The sequence below is a fragment of the Typopeltis vanoorti genome, chromosome 16, assembly GCF_054136105.1.
Source record: "Typopeltis vanoorti isolate ZY-2024b chromosome 16, IOZ_Tvanoo_1.0, whole genome shotgun sequence".
In the NCBI taxonomy this organism is placed as follows: Eukaryota; Metazoa; Arthropoda; class Arachnida; order Uropygi; family Thelyphonidae; genus Typopeltis; species Typopeltis vanoorti.
In genome coordinates, this window is record NC_143564.1 from 18,330,074 (window position 1) to 18,346,599 (window position 16,526).

General features: G+C 37.6%; 1 protein-coding gene across 2 annotated transcripts in view; it reads right to left on the reverse strand.

Moving 5' to 3' along the window:
• Bap170 (Brahma associated protein 170kD) overlaps positions 1-16,526 on the reverse strand; it is a 457,905-nt gene that overhangs the window by 187,145 nt on the left and 254,234 nt on the right. For both annotated transcript variants that reach the window (XM_090406557.1, XM_090406558.1), the window contains one exon: positions 7,359-7,422. In XM_090406557.1, coding sequence (XP_090262683.1) covers positions 7,359-7,422 — 64 coding nt within the window. The remainder of the gene's footprint in view (positions 1-7,358; positions 7,423-16,526) is intronic.

Sequence of the window (16,526 nt, forward strand, 5' to 3'; positions counted from 1 at the left end):
GGTGGAATGAGGAGGTGTGGTTTGAGATCAAAGTAAAGAAAGAGGCAAAGAAAAAATGAGACATGACTGGAACTAGAGCCGACAAGGAGGCATATAGATTAGCGAAGAAAAATGCAAAGAGAGCTGTGGCAAGGGCACTTGACGAGGTTCATGAAGTACTGGAGAGAAATGCCGATGAAGTTCAGTTATTGAGAATAGCGAAAGCTAGAGATAAGGCCTCGAAAGACATAACATCAGTCAAGAAGATAAAGGATGCCTCAGGAGTAGTACTACAAGAGGAGGGTAAAATCAGAGGAAGATGGAAAGAATATTTCTATAATCTGTTAAATGAGGAGAATCCAAGAGAGAGAGGTGTGAGGATGGAGAGGCAAACAAGGGATATGTGCAGGACATCAGCAGAGAGGAAGTGCTTTGGGTACTGAGAAAAACGAAGAATGGAAAGGCTCTGGGGGGAGGACCAGATACCTGGGGAAGTATGGAGAAGTCTGGGCAGCGAGGGTGCAGACATGTTATGGGATCTGATGAGGAAAATAGTCCAACAAGAAAAGATACCAGAGGAATGGAGGAAAAGCATTCTCGTCCCAATCTACAAAGGAAAAGGAGATGTTCAGGATTGTGGCAACAATAGAGGGATCAAGCTGATGTCACACATGTTGAAGTTATGGAAAAGAGTAATTGAAGGAAGGAAACAAAAATTGGCAAGGAGCAGTTTGGATTTATGTCAGGAAGAGGGACAATGGATGCGATATTTGCGCTAAGGCGACTGATGGAGAAATATAGAAAGATGCAGGTGGAGCTGCATATGGTGTTTGTAGACCTGGAAAAGGCGTATGACAGAGTGGCCAGACAGGAGGTGTATGATGAAGAGGGGGGGGGGTGTCGGAGAAGTACGTGAGGTTGGTGAAGGTGATGTATGAGGGAGCAAGAACTCATTTCAGGTCTAGTGTCGGCATGACAGAGGCGTTCCCCCATTGTCGTCGGGCTCCATCAGGGATCACCTCTGAGTCCCTACCTCCTTGACCCGGTCATGGATGTACTAGTGGAGGATGTCAAGAGGGAGGCACCATGGAGCATGATGTTTGCCGATGACATTGTTCTTCGCGAATCATCCCGAGAGAAGCTTGAAAAGACCCAGGAAGAGTGGAGAAAGGTATTGGAGGAGAGAGGCATGAGAATTAACCAGGTGAAGACCAAATATATGTCAACAGGGAGTGCCGAGGATATGGTTATACGACTCCAGGGTGAAAGGTTAACTTCAGGGAAGAAATTCAAGTACCACGGGTCGGTCGTCGAGAGGAATGGAGACCTGGATGAGGAAATACAGCACCGAATAACATGCGACTGGATGAACTGGAGGAAGATGAGCGGGGTCCTGTGCAACAAGAGAGTGAGTTGTAAGATGAAAGGAAAGCTGTATAAGATGGTGGCGAGGCCGGCGATGCTTCATAGCATGGAGACGTGGCCTATAACAAAGGCAGAGGAGAGGAAGATGGAGGTGGCAGAGATGCGGATGTTGAGATGGATGAGTAGTGTGACGAAGAAGGACAGGATAAGGAATGACTACATCAGAGGGACGGTCAATGTGGGACCGATCGGTAAGAAGGTACAAGAAAGCAGGCTGAGGTGGTTCGGTCATGTAGAGAGGAGTATGTTGGCAAACGAGTGGAGTGCATGGAGGTGGAGGGAAGGAGGAAAAGAGGCAGGCCCAGGCTCAGGTGGCAGAGGATCTTAGGGAGAAAGAATGGAGTCGGGAAGATGTCCTGGACCAGAGAACCTGGGGGAAGAAGATTAAAGATGGGAACGGCGACCCAGTTTAACATGGAATAAAGGCATAGCGAAAGAAGAAGGAGATTTTTGATTTGTTAGAAATACGAGGGTGGTCTGAAAAGTTCTCGGCCTAACAATAAAAAAATGAATTTATAATTTCAAAAAAAATTTTTTTTTCAACATAATCTCCCTTAAGATTAATACATTTCTTCTAGCGATGCTCCAGTGCCATTATCCCATCCTTGTAGTGGTTCTCAGTAAGATCTGCAAAATCATCTCTACAGCTGCAATCATCTCTTGATTCGAAGAAAAAAAATCTGACCAGCAAGGAAGAGTTTTAGTTTTAGGAAGAGATAGAAGTCAGAGGGAGCCAAATCTGGGGAATAGGGTGGATATTCCAACAATTCATAGCGTGTAGATCCCTTAATTTTCCCATTGCCAAAACACCTTTGTGGGCAGGTGCATTGTCCTGATGAAAGATGATTTTTTTTTCCTGCAAACCGGGTCTTCTCTCACAAATTTTCTCATCTAATCTGGTTAAAAGATTGGAATAATATTCCCTGGTTATCGTTTTACCCTTTTCAAGATAATTAATAAACAAAATGCCTTTAGCATCCCAAAACATCGATGCCATTACCTTTTCTGCTGATGGAACCGATTTTGTCTTCTTTGGCACTGAACACCGGCTTCTGTCCACTGCTTTGACTGTTGTTTGGATTCTAGTGTGTAATGGTGAATCCAAGTCTCATCCATAGTAATAAATCAGTGCACAAAATCAGTTTCATCCTTGTTAAAATGTTCCAAGTACTGTTCAGAGTTTTTAATGAGAGTGTGTTTTGATCTGCTGTGAGCAAGCGTAGCACCCATCTTGCACAAAACTTTTTCATTTGCAATTCTTCATGCAAAATATATCCTACACGTTCTTTTGAAATGCCTATAATCTCAGCAATTTAATGCACTTTGGCCCACCAGTCATCCAATATCATATCCTGCACTTGATCAATGATTTCTGGTGTTGTTACACTTTTTTGGACATCCTTCACGTGGATCATCTTCAAGGCTGGTATGGCTACGTTTAAACTTGGCAGCCCCTTTCTTAATTGTTTGAAAACGAAGGAGAAGAGTGCCCATAAACCTTCTTTTAGAAAGAATTTTATAACCGCACGATACTCAATTTTATCCATTGCAAGGAATACAGACAACACTTTTGCTTCAGACAGCTGTATAAAACAAATCACTTGATAGAATGACTTGCAGTTTCACATGGATGCATATGACAGATGTACCAAGTTAGAAAAAAAAAAAAATCTTGCCAATAGTGTTGCCATCTATGGTCGAGGCCGAGAACTTTTCAGACCACCCACGTACAGCTGATATATGGAATGGTGATATAACCTTTCACATCATTACTCTCTCTTCAGTATGGTGTGTAGAAGGATTAAACAAGAGAATTGTCTCTTAGAATAACCATTCTTCTGAAAAATTGATAAAAGCAGCTTCAATTCTTCAATTCATCAGCAATGATCTCTTTCATTGCTGATGAGAGAGCACGCATGAGTTCCCAAAGTAGAAATAATACCAAACTTTTGGGATGGATCTTCTTCTTCTTCTGCAGCTTCTCCCACTTAAGTGGGGTCACTGTTGATGATGAGTCTCCTCCACATCCTCCTGTCTTGGGCTGTCACCACATCCAAGTTCTTCATCCTCAAGTCCTCTTCTACCAGCTCTCTCCATCTCTTCTTTGGCCGCCCACGCTTCCTCCTTCCTTGCACATCCATCTGCATGACCCTTCTTCCCACATATTCGTCCTCCCTCCTCATCACATGACCAAACCATTTCAACCTTGCCTCCTGTATCTTCGCTCCTAATAATGGATAATGATGGGAATTATTATTATTATTCGACACCTCCAGGGAGTCTAAGGGCTCATCGAGGGAGGGCACCTGCTCTACAACTCTGTCTCCACTACTCAATCCACCAACTGACCGCAACTACACCAACAGCACCTACCGCCGACACCACCACTATTAATATTTCCACAGATACTCACAAACATCCATGCCCATGGCGGGATTCGAACCTGCAGCCTTTTCGCTGGAGAGCGGATACGATAACCACTCGGCCAACCAGGCCAGAACGTGTGTTAAGATATTTGTTGGTATACGCAGGCTTTCTGTAGATGGAGGTTTTTAGTTTTCTTGGCGAATGAGTAAGTTTCACATTAAGAAAAGGAAGCAAACTGTTAACTTCTAGTTCTGCTGTAAATTTTATCCTCGGATATTGGTTATTAAGATGATTCATGAACTCATGGAGTGAATCTGGACCACGCTCCAAATCAAGAAAATAATTGTTGATATATATCTTTTCAATAATTTTGGCTTTAATGGAAAGGAGTTTATTGATTTTTCTTCAAAAGCTTCTAGATATATATATTCGCAAGTACAGTGATAGAGGTTGCCCATGGCTAAACCATAATTTTGCTTGTAGACTATGTTTCCAAAAATGAAATATCCTGAATTTATACAGTGACTTAAGAGTGACAAGATTTTTTTAGATAGTTTATCGGTTAAAGAACTAATACTTCTTCTGTGGATACATTAGTAAACAGAGAAGTGACATTAAAGATGGCTAAATTGTTCAGAATTCTTGATGTAAGAATCAGAGGAACCTGTAAAGATTTTAATAATTTTGCTAGATGTTTGGATAACTTTTAAGTAGGGGAGTCAATTTCATCTACAATTGATCTTAGGGGATGTTTTCTTTGTGTATTATGGAACTCCATACATGCAAGGAATGAGGGGATGCAGGGACTGTAGAGATAAATCTTAATACTCTAGAGAATTCAAAAGTAGTCCGGCTATGTGATTCTCGTGTTGGATCATTATCAAGAATGGAATAAGCATCTGTATATAGTAAATCTCCCATTTTCTAACAGTATTCTTCAGTATCTAAGATAACTGCTGCATTTCCTTTGTCTGCAGGAAGGATTATAATATTTTAATTTTTTTTCCATTTTTTAGTGCTTCAAATTCTGCTTTGGTAACATAACTTTTTGATGGTTTTGCTTGGTTATTAGCAAAGATAGAGTCTAATCACATTAATTTTGCTTCTTGTAGTGGAAGGAAAGAAGCAGCTTTTTTCAATTTTGAATAATAAAAGTTCTTTAGGAATACTATGAGGGGAAATTGCAAATCCTTGATGAGAATATTTGTTTCTATGTTTGAAAGATGGCAGCCAGTCTTATTGATTATAATCTTGTTGAAAGGAAGATGATCCTTTGGTTTAGATAACTTTTTTTTTTGTTTCGTTCATATATATATATGTGTGTGTGTGTGTGTGTGTGTGTGTGTGTGTGTGTGTGTGTGTGTGTGTGTGTGTGTGTGTGTGTGTGTGTGTACATATTGTATTTTTTGTGTATTTTATTTATTTTTACATAGTCCAGAAACCTCACTTTAGAGACCAAGCATGAAACTTTTCAAGCAACTTACAACCTGCAATAAGCAGGGCAGTGGTCTAGAACCAACTGATGAAATTTATCCACCACTTAAGTACTTTGAAATTCAAAGACGGTATATCACTAATATGATACACATAAAGAGCTCATTAAATAACATCTACTACATCCCTTGCTGTGATCAAAACTACAGAACACTAGTAGCTACTAAAACAATCTACAAGTGTTGCCCTTCATTAATTATTCTTCCTCTGGTGTGTCACATAACAAAAGAATTCCCTTTAATTACGCTTGGCCTGACTGACCAATCTCCTATCATACTGTGCTTTTACTTTCTTATGGTGAAATAACTTGATAAAGAACTATGGTGTCTGTTGAAGAAAAAAAAATTTAAACTAACAAGAACTAAACAGAGAATAAATTATTCTCCTCTGTCTGTTCAAAAGTTGTGGATAATAAAAAAAATCACGTAAAAACAGCATAATTCCTATTTTGTATTATTATATAATAATAAGAATTGTGGAAGAAAAGCTTGGTGAAGAACAAGCTGGATTCAGGCCAAATAGAGGTTGTCAGGATCAGATCTTCACTTTACGACAAATAGTCGAGAAAGCATGGGAATATAACAAAGATCTGTATTTAAGTTTTGTAGATTTGGAAAAGGCATATGACAAGGTGCCAAGAGAGAAGCTATTCAATACGCTGCAGTTATATGGTGTCAATGGGGCATTATATCAAGCAATACTTAGTCTTTATTTGAGTTGTGAGTCAGCAGTTAGAATTGAAGGAAGTACAGGAAGATGGTTTAATGTTAAATCTGGTGTGAGACAAGGATGTACATTATCCCCTCTGTTATTCATTATCTATATGGATCACATTATGAAGGAATGTGGTATTAAACCTGATATCAAAATTGGAGATGTTAATGTCAGCTCTTTGCTTTATGCGGATGATGTTATACTTCTAAATAAATCCACTACAAGTCTGCAAGATTCTCTAACTAAATTGAATAGCTGTTGTAATAGATATGGTATGAAGGTCAGCAATAAAAAGACAAAGACAATGAAAATAGGCAGAATCATTGAAAATGTCAACTGTTTTGTGAATGGAGAACCTGTGGAACAAGTAAAACATTTCAGCTACTTAGGCACAATTTTTACTGAAGATGGTAAACTAAATATAGAAATAGACAACAGAATCAGCAAAGCTGGTATCGTGGGAAGTCAATTGAATAAATTCATATGGAATAAGAAAGAAATTAGTCGGAACACTAAATTAGCTGTATACAAGACTGTGTTCAAACCAATTTTAACTTATGGATCTGAGAGCTGGGTCAGAAGTAAAACACTTGACCAAAGACTAGAGACCGCAGATATGAGAGTCCTGAGAAAGATTAGAGGCGTGAACAGATGGCATCAATGGCAATATCATATTAAAAATGAGGATATTAGGAAAGAACTTGACATTGTCAGCATCCAGGAATGCGTTAGCAGAGCTAATCTCAGATGGTATGGTCACTTAAATAGAATGAGAGAGGAAAGATTAGCAAAACAAGTGTTCTCTGCCAGGTTGGCAGGAAAACGACCCAGAGGAAGACCAAGATATAGGTGGATTGATACGGTACAAAGTGCCTTAGACGATAGAAATATAAGATCTGATAATGTTGGAGTCTTGACAAGTAACAGACTGATTTGGAGGAAAATTGTAGATAGGAAGTTAGTAATGATGTAATTTTTTCATGTAGTACTGTCATATCCTGTACACCCCTTGAGGGTACATGGCAGGAATTTGATGATAATGATGATGATGATGATATAATAATATCAATATAAAAAATAAATAAAATTTTACATTCTAAATGAGCATTTATTTTTCTAGGGAACAATTAAGTTTTTTTTAACATAAACAATTTCAGTAGTATTTCAAAAATTCCAAGTTTTATTACACTGAACAAGTTGTTCAGTGTAATAAATTCTTATAATATGCATTATACTCAAAATTTATTCAAAAATTTTGAGTATCTAATTATATCATTAAACAAAATATTTATAATATTTGCACTGTAATTCACACAAGTTATTGTAGGGGCTGAAAATCTAGTATATTATTTTCTCAAATTGAAGAAATTAGTACTTACCAATTACTAACAAATGTTTCTGAATCAATATCCGTTGATGAATGGCTTAGTGCATGAGAATTGGCTAATTAAAATAAATACAGCTACATTAAAAAAACAATAAAGAAATCAATTCTGCAGTAGAATATTCATGGGATTATATATATATTATTCTATACAAGCCAGTACACTCTTGTTTTCGTCAATACATAATCACAAGCAAATACACTGGTTGGAAAAGAGTCCACAGAGACCATAGTGTGAGGAACGAACAGCCATAGTGTTCACCTTAATAAGATGTAGGAATTCCTTTCACTGCAATCCTACAGGGCATACTTTCCACAAGCATACAATGGCAATCAATGGGAATTCTGGCCCATTCTTCCTGTAGGCATGTAATGAGATCCTGGACTGTTGTCGAGTGAACATCCCTTAATCTCACTCAACTCTGCAGTTCATCCTACAGATGTTCAATAGGGTTGAGATTAGGCTCTGTGGAGGTCAGTCAAGTGAGCTGACATTCATGTCCACAAACCACACCGTTACAGGCAGCAGCCTTATGATGTCTTGTTGAAAAGACAATAGTCAGTTCCATAGAAACTCCACAAAGTAGGAAGCACTGCATTGTCCAGAATGTTCAGATACCTCTCAGAGTTCAGTGTTTGTAGTGCCACAAACAGAGGTTCGAGTCCAAACTAGGAAAAACAGGACCATACTATTACACAACCACCTCTGAATTTCATAGTTGGAGTTACAACACTCTGGTAAGAGACTGCCAGATATCTACCCATATCTGTCCACCCGCTCAGTAGAAAGTGCAGTGCAATTCCTCACTCAACAGCTTTCCAAGCTTCCACATCCCACTTTACATGCTCTACGCACCACTGAAGACTGAAGATGCTGCATGTCTGTTTGGGTAATGTGGGGCTTGCATATAGTGGTTCTACCATGGAAACCCACGTTGTGAGCCTCAGTTCTGAATGTTTTTGTGCAGATTCGTGTTACAGTTGATGTCTGGAACTCTGCATTCAGCTTGTTAGCCAATGAATGGGTTTTACATATTATCCTTCATAGCCCACAACGGTGATGTCTGGTGAGTTGTTCCGTTACAGGTAGCACTTGTTAGTTGACCCCCCCCCCCCCCTGCACTTCCATCTCAGTATGGGATTACTGATTGCTGACTTGGAATGGCCAATTTGTCAACAAAGATAGGCCTAAAACAAGGCATCCTTTCAATTCCTCTTTCAAACTCTGTCAGTTCCCTTCTCACAGCCATTTCACCCGTACACTTGAGATTGACTTGGGAGCATCATATTCTTCCAATTTATACCAGCTACAAACACGTGACACATGCGCCTTGCCCATGGGGAGTGTCCCTTGAATTCTTTCCAAGCAGTGTATATTATTGTTTTCTTCAATATATAATCACAAGCAAATATATTTTTGCTTTTTTCAATATGTCACTATAGTGAAATTCTTTAAATCAGCATTGTTTCTTTCAATGTTTGGCCAGGACATTCCAGGAGTTGGTCACATAAGTGATATCCCTATAGCAGTGTTTACTACAGTGATAGATGACTATATATATATATATATATATATATATATATATATATCCAGTGTGAGCAACTATTAGCTTGTGTATTACTTTGACTTAATTTTTTTATCGAGAGACTACTTGATTTAATTAGAAGTTTCCATACTGTCCACTACAATGAAAATTCATAGCATTTGAAGAATGCAGAGTGAATAGCAAAAACAACAAAAGCATATCTTTGTTGGTTGGAGTAAACACTAACAAGCTCTATAATTTTTTCACCCTCCCCCACCACAACCCTGGTCACAAAATCTATAATACAACCGTGTTGTGTGTGTGTGGGCAGGTGATCAGAAAGAAAAAAAAGAGAACCTATTAACATGTTTCTTGAAAAGCTTGAGGTTGTTTCAAAGGGTAAAAATGGTATGGAGAAAGCTGTTTCAAACAACAGAGGTATGGAATGAAGGAAGAAGTTGAGAAGTTGTTTTGATAAGTCTAGAGTTGAACTGCATATGAATGTTAACCAGTGGCTGCTCATGTGTTTACAAAATTAAAGGAGAGCAGAGGAATGGTAGTGGCCAGTTTGAATGAACAGCACCAATGAAAATACTTGCAAAAATAGCCATAATGTAGAACTAATGCATGTATGAGAATGTGAATGGAGGGAGTCTGTGAAAGAAGGGATCATCTATTAAGTAGACTACACTCTTCAGTATGTTCTCTTCACAGTGACGTTTTGTGTGCACTACTTCAAATGTGAGAACAATGATGTAGGACTTTAGAATTTGATTTCAATTTATAAACTGTTAGGAATTGAGCAGTAGAAAAGTTGTTTTGAAAGAAATGATATATATCAAGTTTTTTTTTGGACACTGAGGAGGCTAGGATTGTGATATGTTTGTAAAATCAACAAAGAAGAGAACAATGCTGCTCTTGACTGGAGACAGAACATCATAAGAGGGAGTGAAGCAAGATCTTTCTTCTGGGAAATAAGATAAGACCGTGCTCTTACAGATTTGAAAATCACTCTATTTTCTTCCCCCCACTTGATTGCTGAGTAGATCAGTGTTTAAGATCTTAAAGATTGAATTATTTGAGTATCACTAGATTTCTAGATGAAGAAGAGGAATGGGAGATATTCTCATGAACAAGTATTCATCAACTGATGAAACACTATCATCCATACTGGGGATCTAAAGTGGCTCTTGTATATTTACTCTCTAGAGTAATATATCCAGTGTCTGATAATCTTGCTTACCCTGTTGCTAGTGATCCTACTACTAGCCAAAATTTAAAAAATAAACACTCATTCACAGTGTTTCTTGCTGAGATGAGGGAAAAAAAAAAAGTTGAAACCTATCATGGACATCTTCCTTGAGCGAATGGACTTCCTAAGGTCCACAATGCGAATGTTCTGTTAAATCTTGTTGTAGAGTGCACTGGTTCTTGATACCAAACTGTGAAATACATTTCTAAATTACTTTTAGCATTCACAGGAAAAATCCTCATAATTTATTAAGAACTGTTCTGATTTTAGAGAAAGAATATCAGAACTTTGTCTTAATACCAGTGATCTCTTATTCTTAGATATTGTGTCTTAATTCATCGATGTTCCCCTAGATGAAATATCGGACTTCCTCTGGCCAGACCTGCATGCAGACATTGTTTGCTTCTTTGATTTCGTCATCAGCTCTGGTAACCTCACTTGTCAAAATAAGCTTTACCAAAAAATTGAAGGTATACTTATGGGTAGTCCACTTTTTTCAAAACTCTTAACTATATCATGAAGTGATTCAAACACTGCCTACTGGACAGTATTTCTCCTAAACAGTCTTTCTGTTAAAGGGATGCCAATAATCTTCATCATGAAGATCAACAGAATCCACCATTGAATCCAGTTAACTGTTGGGGTATAAGAGGATAGTCAGATTGCCTTTTTAGATCTCCTTCTACTTTGTCAACCAGAAAATAGTCTTCACTTCCCCATTTATAGAAAGCAAACCCATACAGTTTGTGTATTCATGCTCTACATCATCATCCTTGTCAAAAATCTGGCACCATCAAGACTAGCACATTGAGCTCACTCTAAGTGTTCTACTGAAGTACTATTGTCTCAGGAAATAAATTATTATTCAGGTCCACTTTCCTCACTAATGGCTTTAAAGTGTCTTATATCAACAAAGACATTAACAGTTTTTCTTGTCATATGCCTCCCAAGAGGCAGTCCATTGTGTTACCATTCCTTATGTTAAGTGTCACTGAAGGAATAGCCAAACTGCACGTCTTTTCACCACGTTAACAGCTTTTTTTTTTTTTTTAGGTTCTGAAAAAGATAAGCTTCTGCAATTAGCTTACCTTGGAGTCTATTAAATTTGGTGCCAATGTGGTGTGCGTAATCATATTTTGATTAAAGTGGTAGATCGGTGGCTATTTGTTGAACTTAAACATTTGGGAGGTACAGAACATGCCATCTCTAACAAAAACCGAATCCTTTGGAGGAGGATTAAGGTCATTCACAAAAGTATAAGTATTCCATAATTAACTTATGGAATGTTTATACAAAGAAAGTTGCAAACCTTGCTTCATCATCTCAATAGAAATAAATTATCTCTATTAAGGGAAAGAGTACTTCTTCAAGTATTCTGTAAGACAGGGCTGTCCAACCTTAGGTAATCCAAGGGCTGCATTACAAAAAAATATTTATCCGAGGGCCGTGACACAACCTCGATATCCGAACAAATGAACAACACTAATCGCGCTCTCACATTCCACATGAGCTCCCAGAGCATACGTGTTGAAACAAAACAGTATAAGAACATTTCTTCGACACATCTAATATTTGAAAAACACGTGGGTATATAGTGATGTAAAAACACCAAATAAAATTACCAACATCGAGATTATCGATTAGTGATAGAATTAAAATATCTAATATGCATATGATTTAGATTATTTTATTTTTTTGCTCATGAAAATAAAAACCTATAGACAGGCCGCACAAAATCCCATCGCAGGCCAAATTACAGCCCACGGACAGTGCTTTGGACAGCCCTGCTGTAAGCAATATATATTTTTTCTTCTATTAATTAATACCCTGCCGCTTGCTCTATATTATAAGTACAGCTTGCAGGTATCAAATAAATGCCTGTTGATCTTCCAATTTTCTGTTCTACTTGTTTAACTTAAAAGTCATAATAAAGAAAATTCTTTCAACATCAAGTTGAATATTCCATGTTAAATAAGGTCTTATGTAAGTAATATAATCCATAGTTACTTGTTATTTATATGGAATGGATATCAAATCTCTGTAGTAGATCTGATTTTGGCAAGAAGAACTGACCAAAAATAATATTTTATGGACTGTTTTTGGAATATCCTTTAAAAAGAATTAAATGGAGATGGGTTTCAAGTTCTTGTTTAACTGTCGATTATGCTCCAGTTTCAGGAAAGGATGAAGCATGAAAACAGCATCAAGTATGAGCAGGCTTGCATAAGGTTGCTTATGAAACACCATTACTGTGTGACCACAGATGCAAGCCTCCTCGACACTTCTGCACATGGCAGAAGAAGGCAAATCCATTCTGATAATAAGGTAATCAGTGCGTTTTGTGGAATGAGTGTTATTATTATATGTCAAAGCTGTATAACTGAGAGGAAACCTCCACACAGCCTTTAAAGGAATGCAGAGAACCAACCAGGGCTTCTGAATTAATGTCCAATCCTCACCTTCTCATTATTCGTTCATCATCCAGGTAGATACCCTGTTGGGTATCTACCTGGAAACTGAACGAATGAAGATGGGCTGGCAATTCGGGATTTAGCTGACCAAATCGTATTCTTATGGGTAAAACCAAAATAAAAACGATGGTACAGCATGACAAAATTTCACGCCGGCTGGGGTGTCGCCCGGTTAAACAAGGCCCCTTTGTTCTCGCCAGGGCAAGCAGCAAAAGGTCAGCTACTGGAACAAATCTGAAAATACACCCCAACTCAACATCACCAGAGTTAAAGATCGGTACTATCAACATAAGAAGCCTGAATGGCAAAGAAAAGGAGCTAGCTGAGGAATTAGATAAGTACCAGATCGACATAATAGGGGTGACTGAAACAAAAAAGACCAAAACTGGTGAGATCTTTCTGAGCAATAAATACAAAATGTTATATTCAGGCAATGATAATCAAGGAAAAGAAGGAGTAGCCATAGTATTCAACTCAAAATATGAGGTCAATCTTCTTGAATGGCAGGCAATCTCAAGTAGAGTAATGTGGGCAAATATGAGAATGGGGAACTGGACAATGAGACTAATTTGTGCCTATATACCCACAGAAGGTTCTACTAAGTTAGAAGTGGAGGAATTTTTTCCGGTTTTAGAAAAAACAACTGACAATGAAAAAGGAAAAGTTGGTCCTTGTTAGGGATCTAAATAGCAGAGTAGGAAGTGATTGTCAGACATACTAAAATATTTTGGAAAAATTTGGAGAAAAGAGCAAAGCTAATAATAATAATAATGGCAAATATCTGTTGGATTTCTGCTCAGAACACGGACTGGTTATTACTAACACCATGTTCCAACATCAAAATGTGCACAAATTTACATGGAGAAAAGACACAAGGAATAAGAAAAGTCTCATTGACTATGTTATTGCTGATAGCGATGTTATCTCCCTGGTGCAAGACACCAGAGTGTACAGAGGATTTGAAATTGGAAGTGATCACTATTTAGTCTTGAGTAGGATAAAATTGAATTTCATACTGAAAAGAATAACATGTAAGAAAGTTTTAAAGCGAATAAAAGTTGAGCAGCTCTCAGATGTGAACTGTAGACTAAAATACACAAAGATTATTGAAGAAAAAATGAAAGAGTTTGAGAACAGGAACCGAACCTTGGAGACTCAGTGGCAAGTCTTGAAGAAAACCCTGATAGATTCAGCTAGAGAGGCATGTGGTAAAGTTGTCTGCGAGGATAGAAAAATTAGAACTCCATGGAAGACACAGGATGATAAAGAGGCAGTGAAGGAAAAGAAGAAAGCATATCAAAAGTTCCTGGCATATAAGTCAGCTTGTGCTCTTATAGAATACAGAGACAAATGTAAGAAAGCTAAACACTGTGTAAAACTAGCTAAACAAAAGTTATGGGAGGACTTTGGCAAGAACATAGAAAATAAATATCAAGAAGGTGGTAAGATATTCTGGAGCTTGTTGAAGAAGCTTAGAAATGGAGGAAAGAGTGCTGTAAAATGAGTTAGAGATGATAAAGGTGACATGAAAACAGGAGAAAAAGATATCCTTGAAGTATGGAGTAGTTACTTTGAAAATCTGCTAAATGAAACAAGCAGTGATGACAGAACAGTGGTAAAAAACACTGACCCGGCATGCAGTCAGGAATACATATCCATTCTTGAAGTAGAAAAAGCCATCAAAATCAAAGGCTTGAAATGTGGAAAGGCAGCAGGAGTAGATGATAGTAGATGAGTAGATGGAGGAAAGAGTGCTGTAAAAGGAGTTAGAGATGATAAAGGTGACATGAAATTGGGAGGAAAAAGATATCCTTGAAGAATGGAGTAATTACTTTGAAAAACTGCTAAATGAAACAAGCAGTGATGACAGCATGGTAAAAAACACTGACCCGGCATGCAGTCAGGAATACATATCCATACTTGAAGTAGAAAAAGCCATCAAAGGCTTGAAATGTGGAAAGGCAGCAGGAGTAGATGATATTCGACCAGAAATGCTGAAGAATGGTGGTATAAAAGTCTTACAGTTGTTGCACTGCATAGTTCAGAAATCCTGGACAGAGGGATGAATTCCCGATGATTGGAGTAGAGCTCTAATAGTGCCCATATATAAAAAGGGAAATAAAACTGAATGTGAGAATTAAAGAGGTATTTCCCTAATGAGTGTTCCTGGCAAGATCTATGCAAGTATACTTGAGAAACGGTTGAGAAGAATTGTGGAAGAAAAGCTTGGTGAAGAACAAGCTGGATTCAGGACAAATAGAGGCTGTCAGGATCAGATCTTCACTTTACGACAAATAGTCGAGAAAGCATGGGAATATAACAAGGTGCCAAGAGAGAAGCTATTCAATATACTACAGTTATATGGTGTCAATGGGGCATTATATCAAGCAATACTTAGTCTTTATTTGAGTTGTAAGTCAGCAGTTAGAATTGAAGGATGTACAGGAAGATGGTTTAATGTTAAATCTGGTGTGAGACAAGGATGTACATTATCCCCTCTTTTATTCATTATCTATATGGATCACATTATGAAAGAAAGTGGTATTAAACCTGATATCAGAATTGGAGATGTTAATGTCAGCTCTTTGCTTAATGCGGACGATGTTATACTTCTGAATAAATCCGCTACAAGTTTGCAAGATTCCCTGACTAAATTGAATAACTGTTGTAATAGATATGGTATGAAGGTCAGCATTAAAAAGATAAAGACAATGAAAATAGGTAGAATTGTTGAAAATGTCAACTGTGTTGTGAACGGGGAACCTGTGGAACAAGTAAAACATTTCAGCTACTTAGGCATGATTTTTAGTGAAGATGGAAAATTAAATATGGAAATAGACAACAGAATCAACAAAGCTGGTATGGTAGGAAGTCAACTGAATAAATTCATATGGAATAAGAGAAATTAGTCAGAACACTAAATTAGATTTATACAAGACAGTGTTCAAACCAGTATTAACTTATGGATCTGAGAGCTGGGTCAGAAGTAAAACATTTGACCAAAGACTATACACTACAGATATGAGTCCTGAGTAAGATTAGAGGCATGAACAGATGGCATTCATTCGAAATATCATATTAAAAAACGAGGATATTAGGAAAGAACTTGACATTGTCAGCATCCAGGAATGCGTTAGCAGAGCTAATCTCAGGTGGTATGGTCACTTAATCAGAATGAGCAAGGAAAAATTAGCAAAACAAGTGTTCTCTGCTAGGTTGGGGAAAACGACTCAGAGGAAGACCAAGATATAGGTGGATTGATACGGTACAATGTGCCTTAGACGATAGAAATATAAGATCTGATAATGATAATATTGGAGTCTTGACAAGTAATAGACTGATTTGGAGGAAAATTGTAGATAGGAAGTTAGTAATGATGTAAATTTTTCATGTAGTACTATCATATCCTGAACCTTGAGGGTACATGTCAGGAATATGATGATGATGATATTAAAAAGGAATTGGACATTGTCAGAACCCAAAAAAATCAAGCAGAATGGCCACTTAAACAGATGGAGATGTTAGCAAAATAAGGATTTAATGCCAGGTTAGATGGAAAGAAAAAAGATAAGGCTCAGAAGAAGACAAGATCTATTTGGACTGAAACAATGAATCGATCCACAGAGGACCAAAACATAAAATCTGATAACATTGATGTCCCAATAAATAACAGGTTAATTTGGAGGAATACTATTGACAGGAAATCTCTTACCTGAACACCAGACAGCATATTTTGGAAAGCAAGAAGTGTTGTTGTTGTCTGCAAGGATTTTCTGTTAATCTGTTCAACAATTCTGAGAACTGATGTACTAATTTAAGTGGGATATTGTTTTATTTTGTCCAGAACCAATCATGCAATTTTTCTACACCAGGAACTGCAGCAGAAAAAATCATTTTATCATTTTCCCTCTTAC